Source organism: Eulemur rufifrons, chromosome 1, assembly GCF_041146395.1.
Source record: "Eulemur rufifrons isolate Redbay chromosome 1, OSU_ERuf_1, whole genome shotgun sequence".
Taxonomy (NCBI): domain Eukaryota; kingdom Metazoa; phylum Chordata; class Mammalia; order Primates; family Lemuridae; genus Eulemur; species Eulemur rufifrons.
In genome coordinates, this window is record NC_090983.1 from 60,141,404 (window position 1) to 60,156,765 (window position 15,362).

The 15,362-nt window shown below is 33.9% G+C and overlaps 1 protein-coding gene across 8 annotated transcripts in view; it reads right to left on the reverse strand.

Annotated features, from left to right (window-relative positions):
• LOC138385555 (sodium channel protein type 2 subunit alpha) overlaps positions 1-15,362 on the reverse strand; it is a 126,331-nt gene that overhangs the window by 14,589 nt on the left and 96,380 nt on the right. For all 8 annotated transcript variants that reach the window (XM_069471924.1, XM_069471926.1, XM_069471923.1 and 5 more), the window contains 5 exons: positions 9,075-9,198; positions 6,938-7,092; positions 5,116-5,289; positions 2,076-2,198; positions 504-785 (listed from right to left, as the gene is read on the reverse strand). In XM_069471924.1, coding sequence (XP_069328025.1) covers positions 504-785; positions 2,076-2,198; positions 5,116-5,289; positions 6,938-7,092; positions 9,075-9,198 — 858 coding nt within the window. The remainder of the gene's footprint in view (positions 1-503; positions 786-2,075; positions 2,199-5,115; positions 5,290-6,937; positions 7,093-9,074; positions 9,199-15,362) is intronic.

Genomic DNA, 15,362 nt, shown 5'->3' on the forward strand with positions numbered 1-15,362 from the left:
CATAATAATGTCTTCCAGTTTCATCCATGCTATTGAAAGGACTGACAGGATTTCCTTCTTTTTTAAGGCTGAATATTATTCCATTGTGTGTGTATGTGTATACACACATACGTATATCACATTTTCTTCCTTCATCTTTTGATGGACATTCAGGTTACTTTTATATCTTGGCTATTGTGAATAATGCTGCAATGGGTATGGAAGTACAGATATCTCTTTGATACACTGATTTCATTTCCTTTGGATATATACCGAGTAATGGGATTGCTGGATCATATAATGGTTCTATTTTTAATTTTTTGAGCAAACTCTATACTGTTTTCCATAATGGCTGTACTAATTTACATTCCCACCAACAATGTGCAAGGGTTCCTTTTTCTCCACATCTTCACCAATGCTTGTTTTATCTTTTGGATAATAGTCATTCTATATCATTGTGGGGAAGAAGAATTTTAGGCTCATTTAAATTATACATCACAGAGAATAATAAACTGGTTACTTACTACTTGAAGCAGAGAAAGGTATCCAAGTCCCACATTATCAAAGTTTACTTTCACATTTTTCCACCTGGCAGTTTGATTGCTGTCTATGAGGGCTTTACATTCACTATAGTTGTTGACCACGCTTACATCAAACATCTCTCCAGTAGTATAGTTAATACAATGGTAAAACTTGCCAGCAAAGAGATTCACTCCCATGATACTGAATATTAGCCAAAAGATCAGACAAACCAGAAGTACATTCATTATGGATGGAATGGCTCCTAAAAGAGCATTTACAACAACCTGGCACAGAATGAGAAGGAAAAATAAGTAAAAAGCCAACAACAAATAATTACTTACTTTTACTTATTTTTAAACATAAAAAAAATAACAGCCAACTGATAGAAAATATATCCATTTCAAAGTTGAACATTAGATAGAAACTAGAGTATGGTAGCTCCAACTAAGAATTTTAAAATTATAACTCAGAAAAGTATAAAGTAAGTTTTATATTGTAGAATGTTTTCTTAATAGGTAAGGGCATACATATAGAAAATTTTCCTCAAAGAATGGAACTAATAACAAATACAAAGAATAAGTAAGAGTAAAAGTAATGAATGACATGAGTATAGAAATAAGCTTATCATGTGAACATCTCAATTGTTTTTAAAAATCATGTAAACTCTACAATTTGCTATCCAAAATTCGAGGGTAAATGAGAACACTTGGAGACCAAATTTTACACAGAAAATAGAAAAATTATTCTAGTGCTGAAAGTTTGATACCCTTTGTTTATTAAGTCCACTACTGCAAAAACTGATTTCAAGTTGGTAAAGTGAAAAGAATTTAACAGCTAACAATTCCTTTCTATGTAACCATTCATATACAAACATACACAGACCCACACCTATACACATTATTCATCTTTGGTTGTATTTGCAACATTCAGATGGAGTCTAAGTAACTATTTTCAAATACCACAAAAAACATTATTTTCTAAAACCGCTGAGACAGGACAGTATCATTTTCTAGGTGGTGAGGGCTTGTGGTCTCAGGTTTTGTGCCCCAGGGGATGACAAATGTCAGCACAAATTCCTCCCTGTTCCTTTGTACCACCTTTCTAAATGAGTGCTTGATTTCCACAGTTGACCTACTTTTTAGCCATCTCAGCCTGTGTTTGAATACTAAAAGCCAGATTCGGTCTTCAAAGGGCTCAAAGTACATCATATGTAGCAGTGAAGAAATGAGTAATGATTTGGTAGTTTTAAATTATAGTGAGTAGGGTTTCCTGCACATTTATAAATAGAATGAACATAACTAATCTTGATTCAGATCAGCAGCCTACACAATCTGATAGAGATTTCCCACCAAGTGAAAATCTGGTTAATTAGAAACAGTCATTCAAGCATTATATTCTGTGATATATACCATGCCAAGTATTATGGACATCTGATAAATATTATTGATTGATTATGTCAGTATGAATATATTAATAGAAGACACAAATTCTCTATACGTTTTCCATTTCTAAGGTACATAGTGTCGGTATGTTCTCAATTATAATTGCAACAAATTCTAAGCATTTGGTCTTACCCTCATTCCTTCAAACCGGGATAAGGCTCTCAGGGGCCTCAGAGCTCTTAGTGTCCTGAGGGATTTGATGGCACCAAGTTCTGAGTAACCCAAGGCATTTGCAGTTAAGCTAACCAATGAGACCTATACAGAAAAAGCAACACAATTGTCTTATATACAGACAAAAATGTCTACACAGTTCAACCTGGCTCTATGCAATAAACCAATAATTCTCAAATTTTAGTGAGTTTTGAAATCACCCAGGGGCTTGTTAAAAACACTGATAGCTGGCAGAGGTCTGATTTAGTAGATTTGGGGTGGGGCCTGAGAATTTGCATTTGTACAAGTTCCCTGGAGAGACTAATGATGCTGGCCTGTGACCCCGCTTTTCTCTTTTGGAACCACTGTCACAAGCTTATTTAAAAAAATGCTACACATCTCTTTTCAATATTTTTGACAGAAAACCTTTTTGAAAAAATTAAAAGCAAAGCCAGAAAAAAAAAAAAAGAGAGAGAGACAGACAGACAGAAATGTCATGTTCATCTACAGATCTGTAGAACTTTATTACTGTTTCATTTCTCATGTTGTTTAGCAGACCTGAAAGGGAAATTAAAACTTGGTCTACTATGCAAACCACTGGTGAATATGAACAATATTAACATGAACACATTAAAAAAGGCCCAGGCTTAAAATCAGTGAACTGAAAAAAGTTGAGATTTTAGTATAATTAATTAGGAATTATAAGAAGTATGTTTTCTTTAGTCGTTCATACAGATGACTAATGTAGTTAATGAAAATCATAAAGTCTCAGCTAAAAAGAAAAAGAAAAACTGTCATAGATGGCATATACAAGCCCAATTTTCTTTGAAAATATGTAGAAAAATTCATTAAAATTATATAAGCTAAGACAAGATATTTTGTCCTAAAATGCCCTGAATTCCAAAAGCAGATAAACAGAAATAAATGTGTAATATAGCTTTTAGGAGTACAGTGTTAATAGATACTTGAAAAAGGTATTTTTTAATAAGAATAAGTGAAGCACACACAAAATTGTTGCAAAGAAACTGGACTTACTCAAACTAATTTTGCACATGCAATTTGAAAGTGAAACCTCTTGCATACAGAAAAAAGAGATAAACATTTTATCTTACACGGTTTATATAGTTTATAAAAGCTAAACTTTTAGTCTTTGGAAGTCCCTCTTCACAGATAATTGAAAAACAGTTACTGAATTATCATGAATTGTGAATATTTTCTGCATATAAGGTATGAGGACCTATGGTACTTTACCTTCTCTGAAGTCAGAACCAAAAAGAGATAGGCATTAGTTAAAGGACGAAAGATAAAAGTTAGACACATGAAAAATATTCTGAAGGGGTAATATTGATTGGCTGATTAAAAGAGATGGTAAAATATCCAATTTTACGTGACTTGTGTAGCTAAAGGTGAAAAGGAGATACATTTAAGCCTTCTTTTCCTGCAGCATTTCAGCAATCTCTTAACTGGTCTCTTGGTGTCTAAATAATCCTGGTTCTATTCCACCATTCACAGCCCCACCAAACTTCTCTCCCTAAAACACCAAGCTGGTCCTATCACTTTTCTATATGTAATTCTTCAACAGCTTCCTCTTTACTAAATCAAGGGCCCAAATTTCCTTGGATGGCATCTCAGGTTCTTCAAACTGTTCTTTAACTTACCTGTCTTACCTTACCATCCAATTACAAATGCTTCCTCTCACCCTCTGGCACTCTGTGCTTACCCTAGGGGACCACTTGTTTCTGGAACCGGCCCTGCACGTCATGCATCAAAGTTTTAACATGTGTCGCTTCCTTATCTGTGCCTGCTGAAATTCTTGTCCCTCAAACTCCAGCTCACACTCCACTTCCCTCATGAAGCCTTTCCTCCCTCCTAAAGGGAAGGGAATGGCACTTCTAATCACAGGTGTCAACTTGTCATTGTCTGCATATCTGTCCTCACTATTTGACTGTAAGCTCCCACAGGATCGAAAAATGACTTACTTATATTTGTATGTTTTATAACAAAACAGGTGAACAATAAGCACATTTGATTTAAAGCTAAGTATTGATCAGTTTAATATACTATCATAATAGTTTTCTTAAATCTGAAAAGGTAAGTATCAGTGTATTTTAGGTAATATGAGTGCTTGCTACAGGATAGCTAGATTTCTTTATATACAAGTAATGTTTACTTAATGCCTTATTCTTAGGTAAATATCAGATATTTTTATAATGAATTTTCCAAGCTATCATAACCACATATAGAATATAGAGAAAAATAGTATACATAAATCCATTATACAATTAAAGGAATGGTTATAGTTTGCGTACATTTTCCCATCATTTGTAATGTCTAAACATATGTAGTTTTAAATATTATTTATTGTCTTATTTCATTGCCAGAAGACTTTTAATGTAATTCTGCATGTAGCCTTTATAAGTTACATTTAACAGCAGATCTGTCTCATATTCAATTATTTTAAAATTCTCATATTCTTACTTTATTTCAACACCAATGCCATTTAATAAAACCTTTAAATAATTGGTCAATAGCCAGTTTGTTTCTAGCATTGTAAAAATCCAGTGACGTCTCTTGCTTTTTGGACTTTCAAATTTCTTTATAATTAATAATCCATCTGTGTGACAAAAACTTCTCAGCTGGCGCTAGTGATGACAAAGATACTAATATCAAAGATGCCCATGAAGAATTGAAATACAGCTATTTTGTGAAATATCAGAGTGAAAAAAGCAAAATTTCTAAGTTCATATATTATTTTGTATAACTTGAAATTTCAAATATTAATTAGAAACTAAGTCAATAACTATAACAAGATGGCATTTGACTGTTTCATCTATGAAAGTATATATTATTTAAGTTGGCAAAAATTGTTTTGGGGCATTCTTTTACTGCAAACGGGAAACACCACTAATATTTGGTCTGATGCAGTATTTACTGAGTACCTACTATGTGCCAAGCACCATGGCTAGACTAGTACACATCATCACATGCCAACAAATGAAACAGAAAACTGCAAAATACTCACGTCAACAATCAGGAAGTCTAGCCAGCACCAGGCATTGGTAAAATACATTTGAAAACCATATGCAACCCACTTTAGCAGCATTTCCAGGATGAATATATAAGTGAAAACCTTGTCAGCATATTCTAACATGGTCTTAATGGTTTTCCGCTGCTCGATATATATGTCTTCAAAGGCCTGTAAGTGAAAGAATTCTATTAAATTTTATTGTTACCATCAGTCTCTAATTGATGTCTTCTTAGAAAAGAAAATGATGCAAGCCTGTTAGCAGGAGCCTAAGCTGGAAGGCTTAGTGATTCTTATGGCTGCATTTTCCTTTATAGTTATCTGTACACAAATGACTATTGACTGGGTGTTTCAGTCAATCAAAGAACTCAAATAATTTTTAAATTTTGGGATCAGAGTATCCCAAAAGAACCTGAAGTGTTTGAGAGCTTGCCAGTTGCTTCTGTCTAGAGTAGAAGGTGGGAAGTCATGTGGGAGTAGCTCTGTCTTGTTCAGTGCAGACTCACTGGAATGTGCCCTCCCAGTAATGCAGATAAAGGCGAGGAGGCCCCTCAGCCTAGGGAAAAGGAAAAGGATGGCCATCTCTCTCTCTCTCTGTCTCTCTCTGTGTACATGTGCGTGTATGTCTGGAAGTTCCTTCTTACATAATTTCGCAGAGCCCTTGGGAAAGGGTAGGGAACTCATTCGCAGAAACCCTTGAAACTTCTGGAATGAAAAGACCCATCTATCCAACTCAATCTTCTTACAGGAAAAATTATCAGGGGGATCCGGTGGCCTAGATCAAAAACAAGGGAAATTTTTCTTTTTTAGAGAACAAGGGATCAGGGCTTGTGACCAGGGCTTCACACAAAGACATAAAGGCTTTTGGGTTCAGCTTATAAGCCTTCATGGGCTTATAAGACTTATAAGCTTATAAGCCTTTGGGGCTCAGCTGAAGCTGAGGCCCCTCAGAAGCCAGCTACTGTGCCAACATGTTTGTGCCTTTTGGTGAGATCTGACTGGGTATAGTTGAGAACCAAGAGCTAACATAGCAAGGGCACTAGTCACTGAGGAGACTTCGTAGTTCCCTTTCCATTTGGCATTAAAAAGCTACGCTGACCCTTCTTTGGATTGAATCAGTACATGACAGAACACAGGATTCCTGGTCAAATCAGAAGTGGGCCTAGAGGCCTCCAGAGACAATGCAATAATCCTGCTAATGAAATCAACTCAGCAAATACTCTATTACCTAATCGAAAAAAATAAGAGGAATGCAACCACATTTGTGTCACCAATTGGGAAAATGGGTCACACCATTTTCATTATATTAATAAATATTTTGACCAAATTGATCATTCCGTTGAATGAAATTAGACATAAATTAAGTTTATAATGCTTTTGCTTTGCTACAAGTCAGTAATTAAGTTAGCCTACTATTTGCCACTCACTGTGGTTGGCAGTAGCAAATCAGTGTGAACCAGACAGATGAGTTCCCTGCAGCATGGAGCTTCTGTGAAGCAGTTTGATATTTAGCTGATAATCCTATATCATATCTACATTGCCATTCTTAATAAGAACTGCCTCTGATGATTAAAAGTCAGAAAGATCCTTCTTTAAACATTATGAGAAACCATAATGATCTGAGTTTGATTTCATCTGAGGACTACGCCAGACACAGTGATAAAAGTTGCTATTTATTGAACCTCTCACACTGTGTTAAACATATCACACATACTTGCCCTCATTCTCACAAACACCTTACTTAAAAAATGGGTAATATGAGGTTAATCGAAGGGAAAGGATTTCAGTTAAAAGATGGGGTGGACCACGTATCACCTACCAGAGCCCCACTGCTCAGCAGAATCATGAAGACAATGAAGGTTTCAAACCAATTGTGCTCCACTATCTTATAGCAAGTTTTTCTCAAATTCCACCAGAGTTTCCCTTTGCCTTCTTCTATGCTTATCTGACAACATTTGAACTTCCGTACACAGTCTAAAATATGTGACAGCAAATAGAGAAAACATAATTACTCTTTGATTAGGTAGATTTGTGTTGGTGAGAGATTCATCTATATTATTACTTGATAATACACTCTAAATAATTTAAGAAGGCTTCTACTTATAGAAATCAAAATCATCTATATGGCTTTTTAATCATTTGTTAAAAATATTTATTTTTATGCTTATAGGACTACTATAATGGATTATATTACCTTGTAAAAACATATATAAAAAATGGAAAAACCAAAAGAAAAATACAATTGCCAAAAGATGATATTTCCATCCTGCCCTTATCTTATGAGTGTAATTCCACTCTATATGGATTTTTTTTTTTTTTTGAGACAATCTCAATCTGTTGCCTTGAGTAGAGTGCAGTGGTATTAGCCTAGCTCACAGCAACCTCAAACTCTTGGGCTCAAGTGATCCTTCTGCCTTAGCTTCCCGAGCAGCTGGGGCTATAGGTGTGTGCCATGATGCCCAGCTAATTTTTCTATTTTTAGTAGAGACAGGGTCTTGCTCTTGCTCAGGCTGGTCTGGAATTCCTGAGCTCAAGGGCTCCTCTCGCCTCCCAGAGTGCTAGGATTATAGGCGTCAGCCACTGCACCCCCCCATGTGGACATTACATATGTGTGAATTCTGATTAGTTTACTAAATGGTATAATAAATACTTTTTCTCATCTTATTACAAGTAAATAGATTTGTGAACTATTTCATAATATTTCTTTAAATAAGATTACTAGAATTTATATAACTATTCCATTATTATGGGATATATATTGCATTAATTCAGGCCATTACCAGCAGCAATGTAATAAACAGTTTTGTATAATTTGTGAACCATGAGATCAAAGGCTCTTCAACATATGTTCATTGAATACCTGCTATAGTCAAAGAATTGAATTGGACAAATTATACTATAGCACGTAAAACATAGGCTTACCCTCAAAAAATGTGCATTTTAAGTTGTGGTGATTTGTCTGCAAATTCTATAGGTATAAAAAGCAGCAATTATCACAAGACAAAGTACTATGAGAGTTTTTCCGTAAAGTTTGATTTCCGAGCTTTATGGAGGAGATAGATTTGAACAAAGATAGGTAATAAAAATGTTATATTATTATACTCATACTCAGAACCTAGATCTTGAAGGCCATATAAGAATCATATCTAGAACATGAAGCTAGAATGATGGAGAATCAATGATACAAGCAGAACTTAGTGGAAGGAAAGTCTGTGAGTTTCACAGAAAAAGTTAGGAGTCAAGACTGGAAAAGTACACAGCTTAGAGCCCAGGGTTTTAGGTGGCTTGACACACAGCATTATTATTACAATAGATAATTGAGCCATACTTCAAATAACATAATTTTAGCTTTCTTCAGAAAATCCTGTTGAGATTACTCCAATGACATGTTGCCCTGTATCGTATGACTCACATCCTATTTTGACCTTTTTATTACCTATTTTTTCTCAGAAATAATGAAAAATATTTGACCTTAACCGATACAGGGAACTATTACTCAAGAACAAATTTAAATGTACATTTCTCAATTAGTACCCATTACAGAATGACAAAGTACCCACTACAGAATGAAAAAATAAATGGCAAATTACTTCTTTCATTTCTTTAAATCTTTTCTTTTATTTTTTTAAACCATAGAGAGGTATGTGTGATTTGGTTTTCTCTCATGTAAGATACTGTAGAGGGCCACAGAAAAGCCACTTAGTAGCATTTCTTAGAGTTGAACAGAGTCTATAAAAATAACAATACTTAATTATGTGAATTGAATTTTACCTTTTAAAAATTGCCTTTGTTTTGATATACAAAATGTAAAAAATTAGCAAAGAAATGAACAGTTGGTAGACAGGTATAGACAATTACTGCATAGATAGTTGATAGATAGACATAGACAGAACATACAGATAGAGAAAAGGAGACTACAACCACCAAAGATTCATTTCTGCCAGGGTTTTGCTTACCTTCTGTAAAACAGGCTTCAGGTTCCAGGGATTCTTCAGGTTCAACCTCAGGTTGTTCTCCCTCAGCGGGAGCTCCTATGTCAACTGTGCTGCCTTCAGATGAACTAGTAGTTGCATTTAGCTTCTGAAAATCAATCCCACAGAAAAGCTTTTAGTTATTTTCTTTAATCTAAACACAAAAATTCATTAGGCGTGCCCCCTAGTCTTCTGTATGCATTTTCTTGATCTGTAATTTAAGAATAACTTAAACATAATGCCAATCCGCTTTGGTAAAGGTGTGGGGTCACAAGATTAGACACAGCACCATAGTATATTTTTTTCTTTAAATTATGGTGTTAACTGAAATAACTTTTTGTTTGAACCCACGTATACAGATTCTAAAATAAAATCCTGCAGAAAGCTTATGTAAGCTGCCAGAGTCATATGGTCATCTGTGATCTTGCTTTTGTAAATTAGTTTGCAAATGGTATCGTTTGTTTTATTCTAAAATTGTGACCCAACCAACAAAAGCTGCAGAAGTGTATTTTCATGTCAAATACAGAAAAGATTTGATCAAATGCACATAAACAGCAACAATCTAAATTTATCCACTTTTCATTGACATGAAAACATATACCACTGGTTGTTATTAAATCTATTCTATAATTTTTCTAATTCCAAAAAGAGCAGCACATTGTTAGCTATATAGCAAGAGCTGATATTTCGCATTCTCTTTGGCCAATGCACTCCTGTGTTTCATTGTGCATTTGGAAACTACTTGTTACTCTGGCACTCTTACCTGTCCTGTTAGTACAGGCAGAAATGAATCTTTGGTGGTTGTTTTGTTTTCCTTTAGGTTAAACCAAATATCACCAAAAGAAAAATATAATAGAAAGAAGTCTTAAATCTTGAAATGCAATAAACTTTAGCCAGATCAGGCCATTCTTGGGATCAGCTTAAATGAAGGGATCCCAGTCTTTAACCTGGTCTTAAAATGCCGCAGGAATGATGTAGGGCCAGGTGTGAGTGCCACACGGAATCAGAGTAGTTTGGGCCACAGCATTCTCGGACCTGTTACAATGTTATTACCATTAGTGCATAACATTAGGAAATGGTTGAGCTGATAAGAGCTACTTTATAAAGGGGATGAGGTAAGCACATGATAAAATGCACACTGAACTATGTTAAACTAGAATAAAATGGATGCTCTAGTCAGATTGAAAATATTATACTATATTTGGCCCAAGGGTTATATGAATTTTCCTTAAGAAGATGGTTTCTTTATTTTATAATAATTTTCTTTCTATAAAATATTTACTAAACATAGTGGTGCTGATGAAGTAAAAATATTGATGTATGATATATATGAGATTTAAAATGCTTTTATCTCATGTAATTGAACAATACCAATGATAGAATAAAATCTTCTGCCTTCTTAGAATTGGTTTGGAGATTATTTTTTAATTTGTCCAAAATAGTTACATCAAAGAATATATATTATAAGGGGCTTAAAGGTTGTTGATTTCTTTTTCCACTTATCAGGCATATCACAATACTAGACAAATAATCATAATATGTTTGTCATTAAAATTTGAATATATTTTGTTCTAAGATGAAATATCAAAGTGAGAAGATTTATTACAAAAGTTCTAATTTTTTAGACATTTCCTGATTTCCTATCTATTGTCTTTGGTTTGGACTCTTTCTGAGATAAGTATAGCTTTGCTTATATATATGTATAATTGACTAAGGAATGATTAAAATATACTCTCATTTTAGTCTGTTTAATTCATATGAAGCTGTTACATATTAGGGCCCTGATAATACTGATCTTGTCATTTGTAGGATGTTAAAACATAACAAGGTAATCAAAAAAATCGAAGCTTAGTCACACCTAGTCTAACTACACACAGCCCACAATAAGAAATGAAAAATATTCCTTTTAGGAATAAGGATCACACTGCAAACACAGAATGTGGGCTCAAGGAAAAAATGAGCATCTGTATTAGGAGTCCTCCATGTGCTCAGGCTGGCATTGGTGAATGGCTATTTCAGAGCCTCTATCAGTGCTGAGTGATTTGCAGGTACTCAATAAATTTGGTTAAAAAATGAATGGATGGATGAATAAATGAATGAAAGACTTCATAACAGAATGAAGGCTAGCCTTCGGTGGCGATTGGGAGATGTCACTAGACAATGTATTACAGGAATGAAGATACTGGAAATCCTGGTTCAAAATGTGCAAAAGTTTAAATAGGTTGCCTGTAACATCGACTATCACTCCTACTGCCAAGTAGCTGGGCTGCTAACACTTTAGGTGTCTTCGGGAAGACTTGTGTCACCACACAGATTCCCATCTTTACTATTTTGCACAATCATGCTTCCTCCCTGTCATAGAGTCTCTCCAACAAATCTGGACTCCTCATTTCTTCCATTCCATCTTCACCTACAATATGTGCACTAGACTGTTCATAATTCTTTTTGTGGTTTACCATTCATTTTGACCTTTGATAAGGCGTGGGTCAAATTGTTTCGGACAGATGGATTTTGGTCTCCTTACCCTGCTTGTAAGACATTTAGGGGCAGGGACAATGCACCCTAGGCCCTATGGATAATACACCAAATACAAGGAACACACTGAATTGCCAACATGTTTTTCATTAAATATTGAATGAATGAACGAATGAATAGATGAATTGTCTGTTTTCAATAGCTTGTTCAAATTGACAATTCACCAAATAGTTTGATACAAGGTTAAAATTAGAGACTACTAACCAGAGTTTGCCATACTTGGTTGCAAATGACAACCATTTAGAAGTTTTTAAAAAATTGCTTTTCATTCATTAGCTCTGGAAATTCTAATTATAAAAGGCATTCCTATATTTTCTTTTATTTAAATCATATTAAAAATAGTAGAATGAACATTGTTCCCTTTTATTTAAGGGCAGCGCCTTAGTGTTGGTATAGAATTAATAGATACCTTTTTCCTAAAGCCAAATATTTACCTATCTAAAGGTCACACTTTTCTAAAAGTGCAGTTTGAAAGTATTGTGTGTTTCTAGAAGATGTATCTCACCGGATTTATGGTTTTAGCAATGATCATGTTTTTACCATCTTTGTATCCCTAGCACCTATTCCCAATTTTTGTGTTTAATAAATATTTGTTGAATTAAATGAATGAATGACCAGTGCATGGACTTTTTAATTCAACCACTACTGGCTAACACCTCCTATCTGCTACTTACTTTTACATTCAAAAGAATATGAAAATAATATTCTCTCTTAATTTCAGAGTAACACAAATCCTTCAAGTTTCTGAATTATGTAAGCAATGATCAATAACTCTTAGAATTAGGAGTGCTATCTCAAAACCATGCTGCTTATTGTCCAGACCAAAGATCAGTCTCTGAAATAAATGTAGTTTAACTCTGGAGTTAGGAAAACTACTACTGAATTATTTTGATAGTGTTTTCCCTCTTTTCACTTTATGTACATGAATCTATAGTCACAGTGGTGAATGGAACCTCTTTATGCAGCAATCTCATCCTTCCACATCTTTCCCTGAAGTGGAGCAGCAGAGGATCTGTCACATGTAATACCTGTATATACTTTTGCATTTCTGGCACTCGTTTTACAAATAACAAAGAATCTAAGCTGCACATCAACCCTTAACATCAGCCAATCTAATATCTATTTAGAAAAGGAAATGTGGGTTTAATCATCTTGTCAAAAGTCAAAGTGAATCAACGGTTGGACTCTAGGACTTCTGTGCCCCATTCTGCCAGGATTTGCTAGAGACTTTCTTTGATTATTCGCAAGTAAACCCATCCTTTATCAATAGCTTGGACATGTAATTAAATATTGTAATTTCAAGATAATATTGTGAGACTGCTGATTTCCATATTTTTAACCATGAGCTTTAGTATTAATGTAAGTTATATTTATAATTTTGATATGCATTAATGTACAGCTAACTACACATTGGAATATGTCATAAACAAAAAGTTTACTTTAAGCAATAAACCTGAAATGTAGGCAAGAAATTGTGATTTATAAAACCTTTCTGTATGATACCAATTAATGACTTTCTTAAAATCACATTAGAGGAAAATATTACAATATTATAAAATATGTTGACTAAAGTATTTCAAATGCATAAAAAGCCCATAAAAAATCAAATGAATCAAATTAAGAATATAAAAATCTTCAGCTTCAGAAAAGGTCATAATTATAATCAACCTAAGTGTAGTGTAAATTCACCAATTAGAACTGTCAAATGTATATCATTATATGGAACTGTTACAACTCATACACTTAAAGAATTTTCAGATAGAGGTTGCCTGTAAATGCTCCAATTTGGGCATCTTTCACTCCAAAATACCAGATAAGTAAGAGATAAAAATATGAACTGGCTAGAAGTAGACCCAGTTTGACGAGTCCTATACTGCCCTTTGGTAAAATTGGATATTTAGATTCTGTTTTTACTACCTTCACTTTTAAATATTTATCAGGAAACAAGTGGACTGAATGATATTGTTAGAGTAGTCCTTGCCTAGTTAAACTTTAACAAAATATGAATGTACTCCAATATCAAGATAATAAAGAGATCAAACAATAGCCAATTTTATTTGTTCTGAAGAGCACTGGAAATCATTCACTTTCAGGTTGAAATATTAATTCAATTTTTTTTGGTGGATGCCTCATATTATAGGATTCTTTATTGAAAATCTGCTGGGATTCTTCTAAGTTTGGGGTAATTATAGTCATATGAGTTAAGCAGGGCAAATCATACTTTGCTTAATGATCTAGTAAACATCAAGATATACTATTTCATTTTGTTATTTTAAATACTGTATGTCAAACTTTTACTTTCCACACCAATGATAAATTACTATTAAACATCAAAGTGCCAAACTAATAACCTTCCTTCATAAAGTAAATGGAAGTAAATTATTTTTAAAAATCACTAATCACCACAGAAAAAGGAAAACATCACTTCCTCTTAAAGTTTTCATAGGCACCCTTATTTCTCATTATGAAGCTAGGATACATTTTTAAGAAAATGTAACTAGTAAATATTGTATGAATATATAACTTGGAAAAAGAGAGGTATACTCTAATGTGATTTGTACTGATAAGTACAGATATTACACTTGATCTTAGTCAAAAGGCCAACAAATTAACTAATGTGATTAAACAAAAGAATTGGGATTTAAAAAAATAATAACTTTAAATATACATTAAATCAAGTATTCCTATCTGGCTATTTTGGTCTCCAAGAATGGCAATTGTTCGTTCTACATGGATCCTGTTGCTAACCTGTACTTAAGGAGCTCAAGATCATTTTACATAGAAAATCTTAACACTGGAACAATGGACATGATGGTCTTGCCTGCTTTGGAATGAGCTTAAGGCCAAAGTGACACATTAACATTAGAAGGAATTATTGGTATGATTTTTTAAGTAAAGAATATAGTAAAATAAAAATAATCATTCTCATGATACTATATTATCCAGAAAGTCATTTTAGTGCTTATGATAGATACATTATAAAATTTTTTAAATCATAAATAGCACAATCTTTAATATCTTTCTTGGAGTGGCAAGGGGAACCCTTTTATCATCATGGCCTCCCCTCAACAGATTAATAGTGCCCCAAAAGCCACATGTGTTTGGCCCATTTTGTTCTTACATTAAAGATATTTAGAGCCTTTCCATCTCCCTTTGTCACTAACAGACTGGAAGACTTGGTAGATTCTATACCTGATTGACCCACTTTCCCTCAAATGCTTTTCTCTCCAGGAACTTGGCAACTGTAATACTCAGAGAATAAGAAAACTAACCTTGCCTCTTTCCAAGAAACTGGGAAAAACAGCCCATTATCATAATGAACCCAAATCTCATGCTTTTCTGAAGAATTAATGCATAATAGGAAAAAATAATTCTCTCTGGTCCCTCTGTACCTGTGTATCTGTGTTTAAGTGTGAGCAATTAGCAACTATACATCTTGGATCCCATTTTATACGCCATTCCTCCAATATATAAGGCATTGTCTTTCAGAAATCTGGAGTGTCAGTGACTGAATATTTTTCTCCAAAGTATAAAAGAATGCTCCAGGAATGGCATGATCATTGTTTCTTTCAAAAAGCTGAATATGCTTGTATTAAGGTTGATTTACAGTTTTAATAGCAGAAGGAGGGGAAACTGCATCTAAGTGACAAAGTATTTAATTAATGGGTTTTTTAAATGACTAAATTGGATTGAGCAATTTGCTTAACATACTTGTGCATAAAACTGTGATTTAAACAT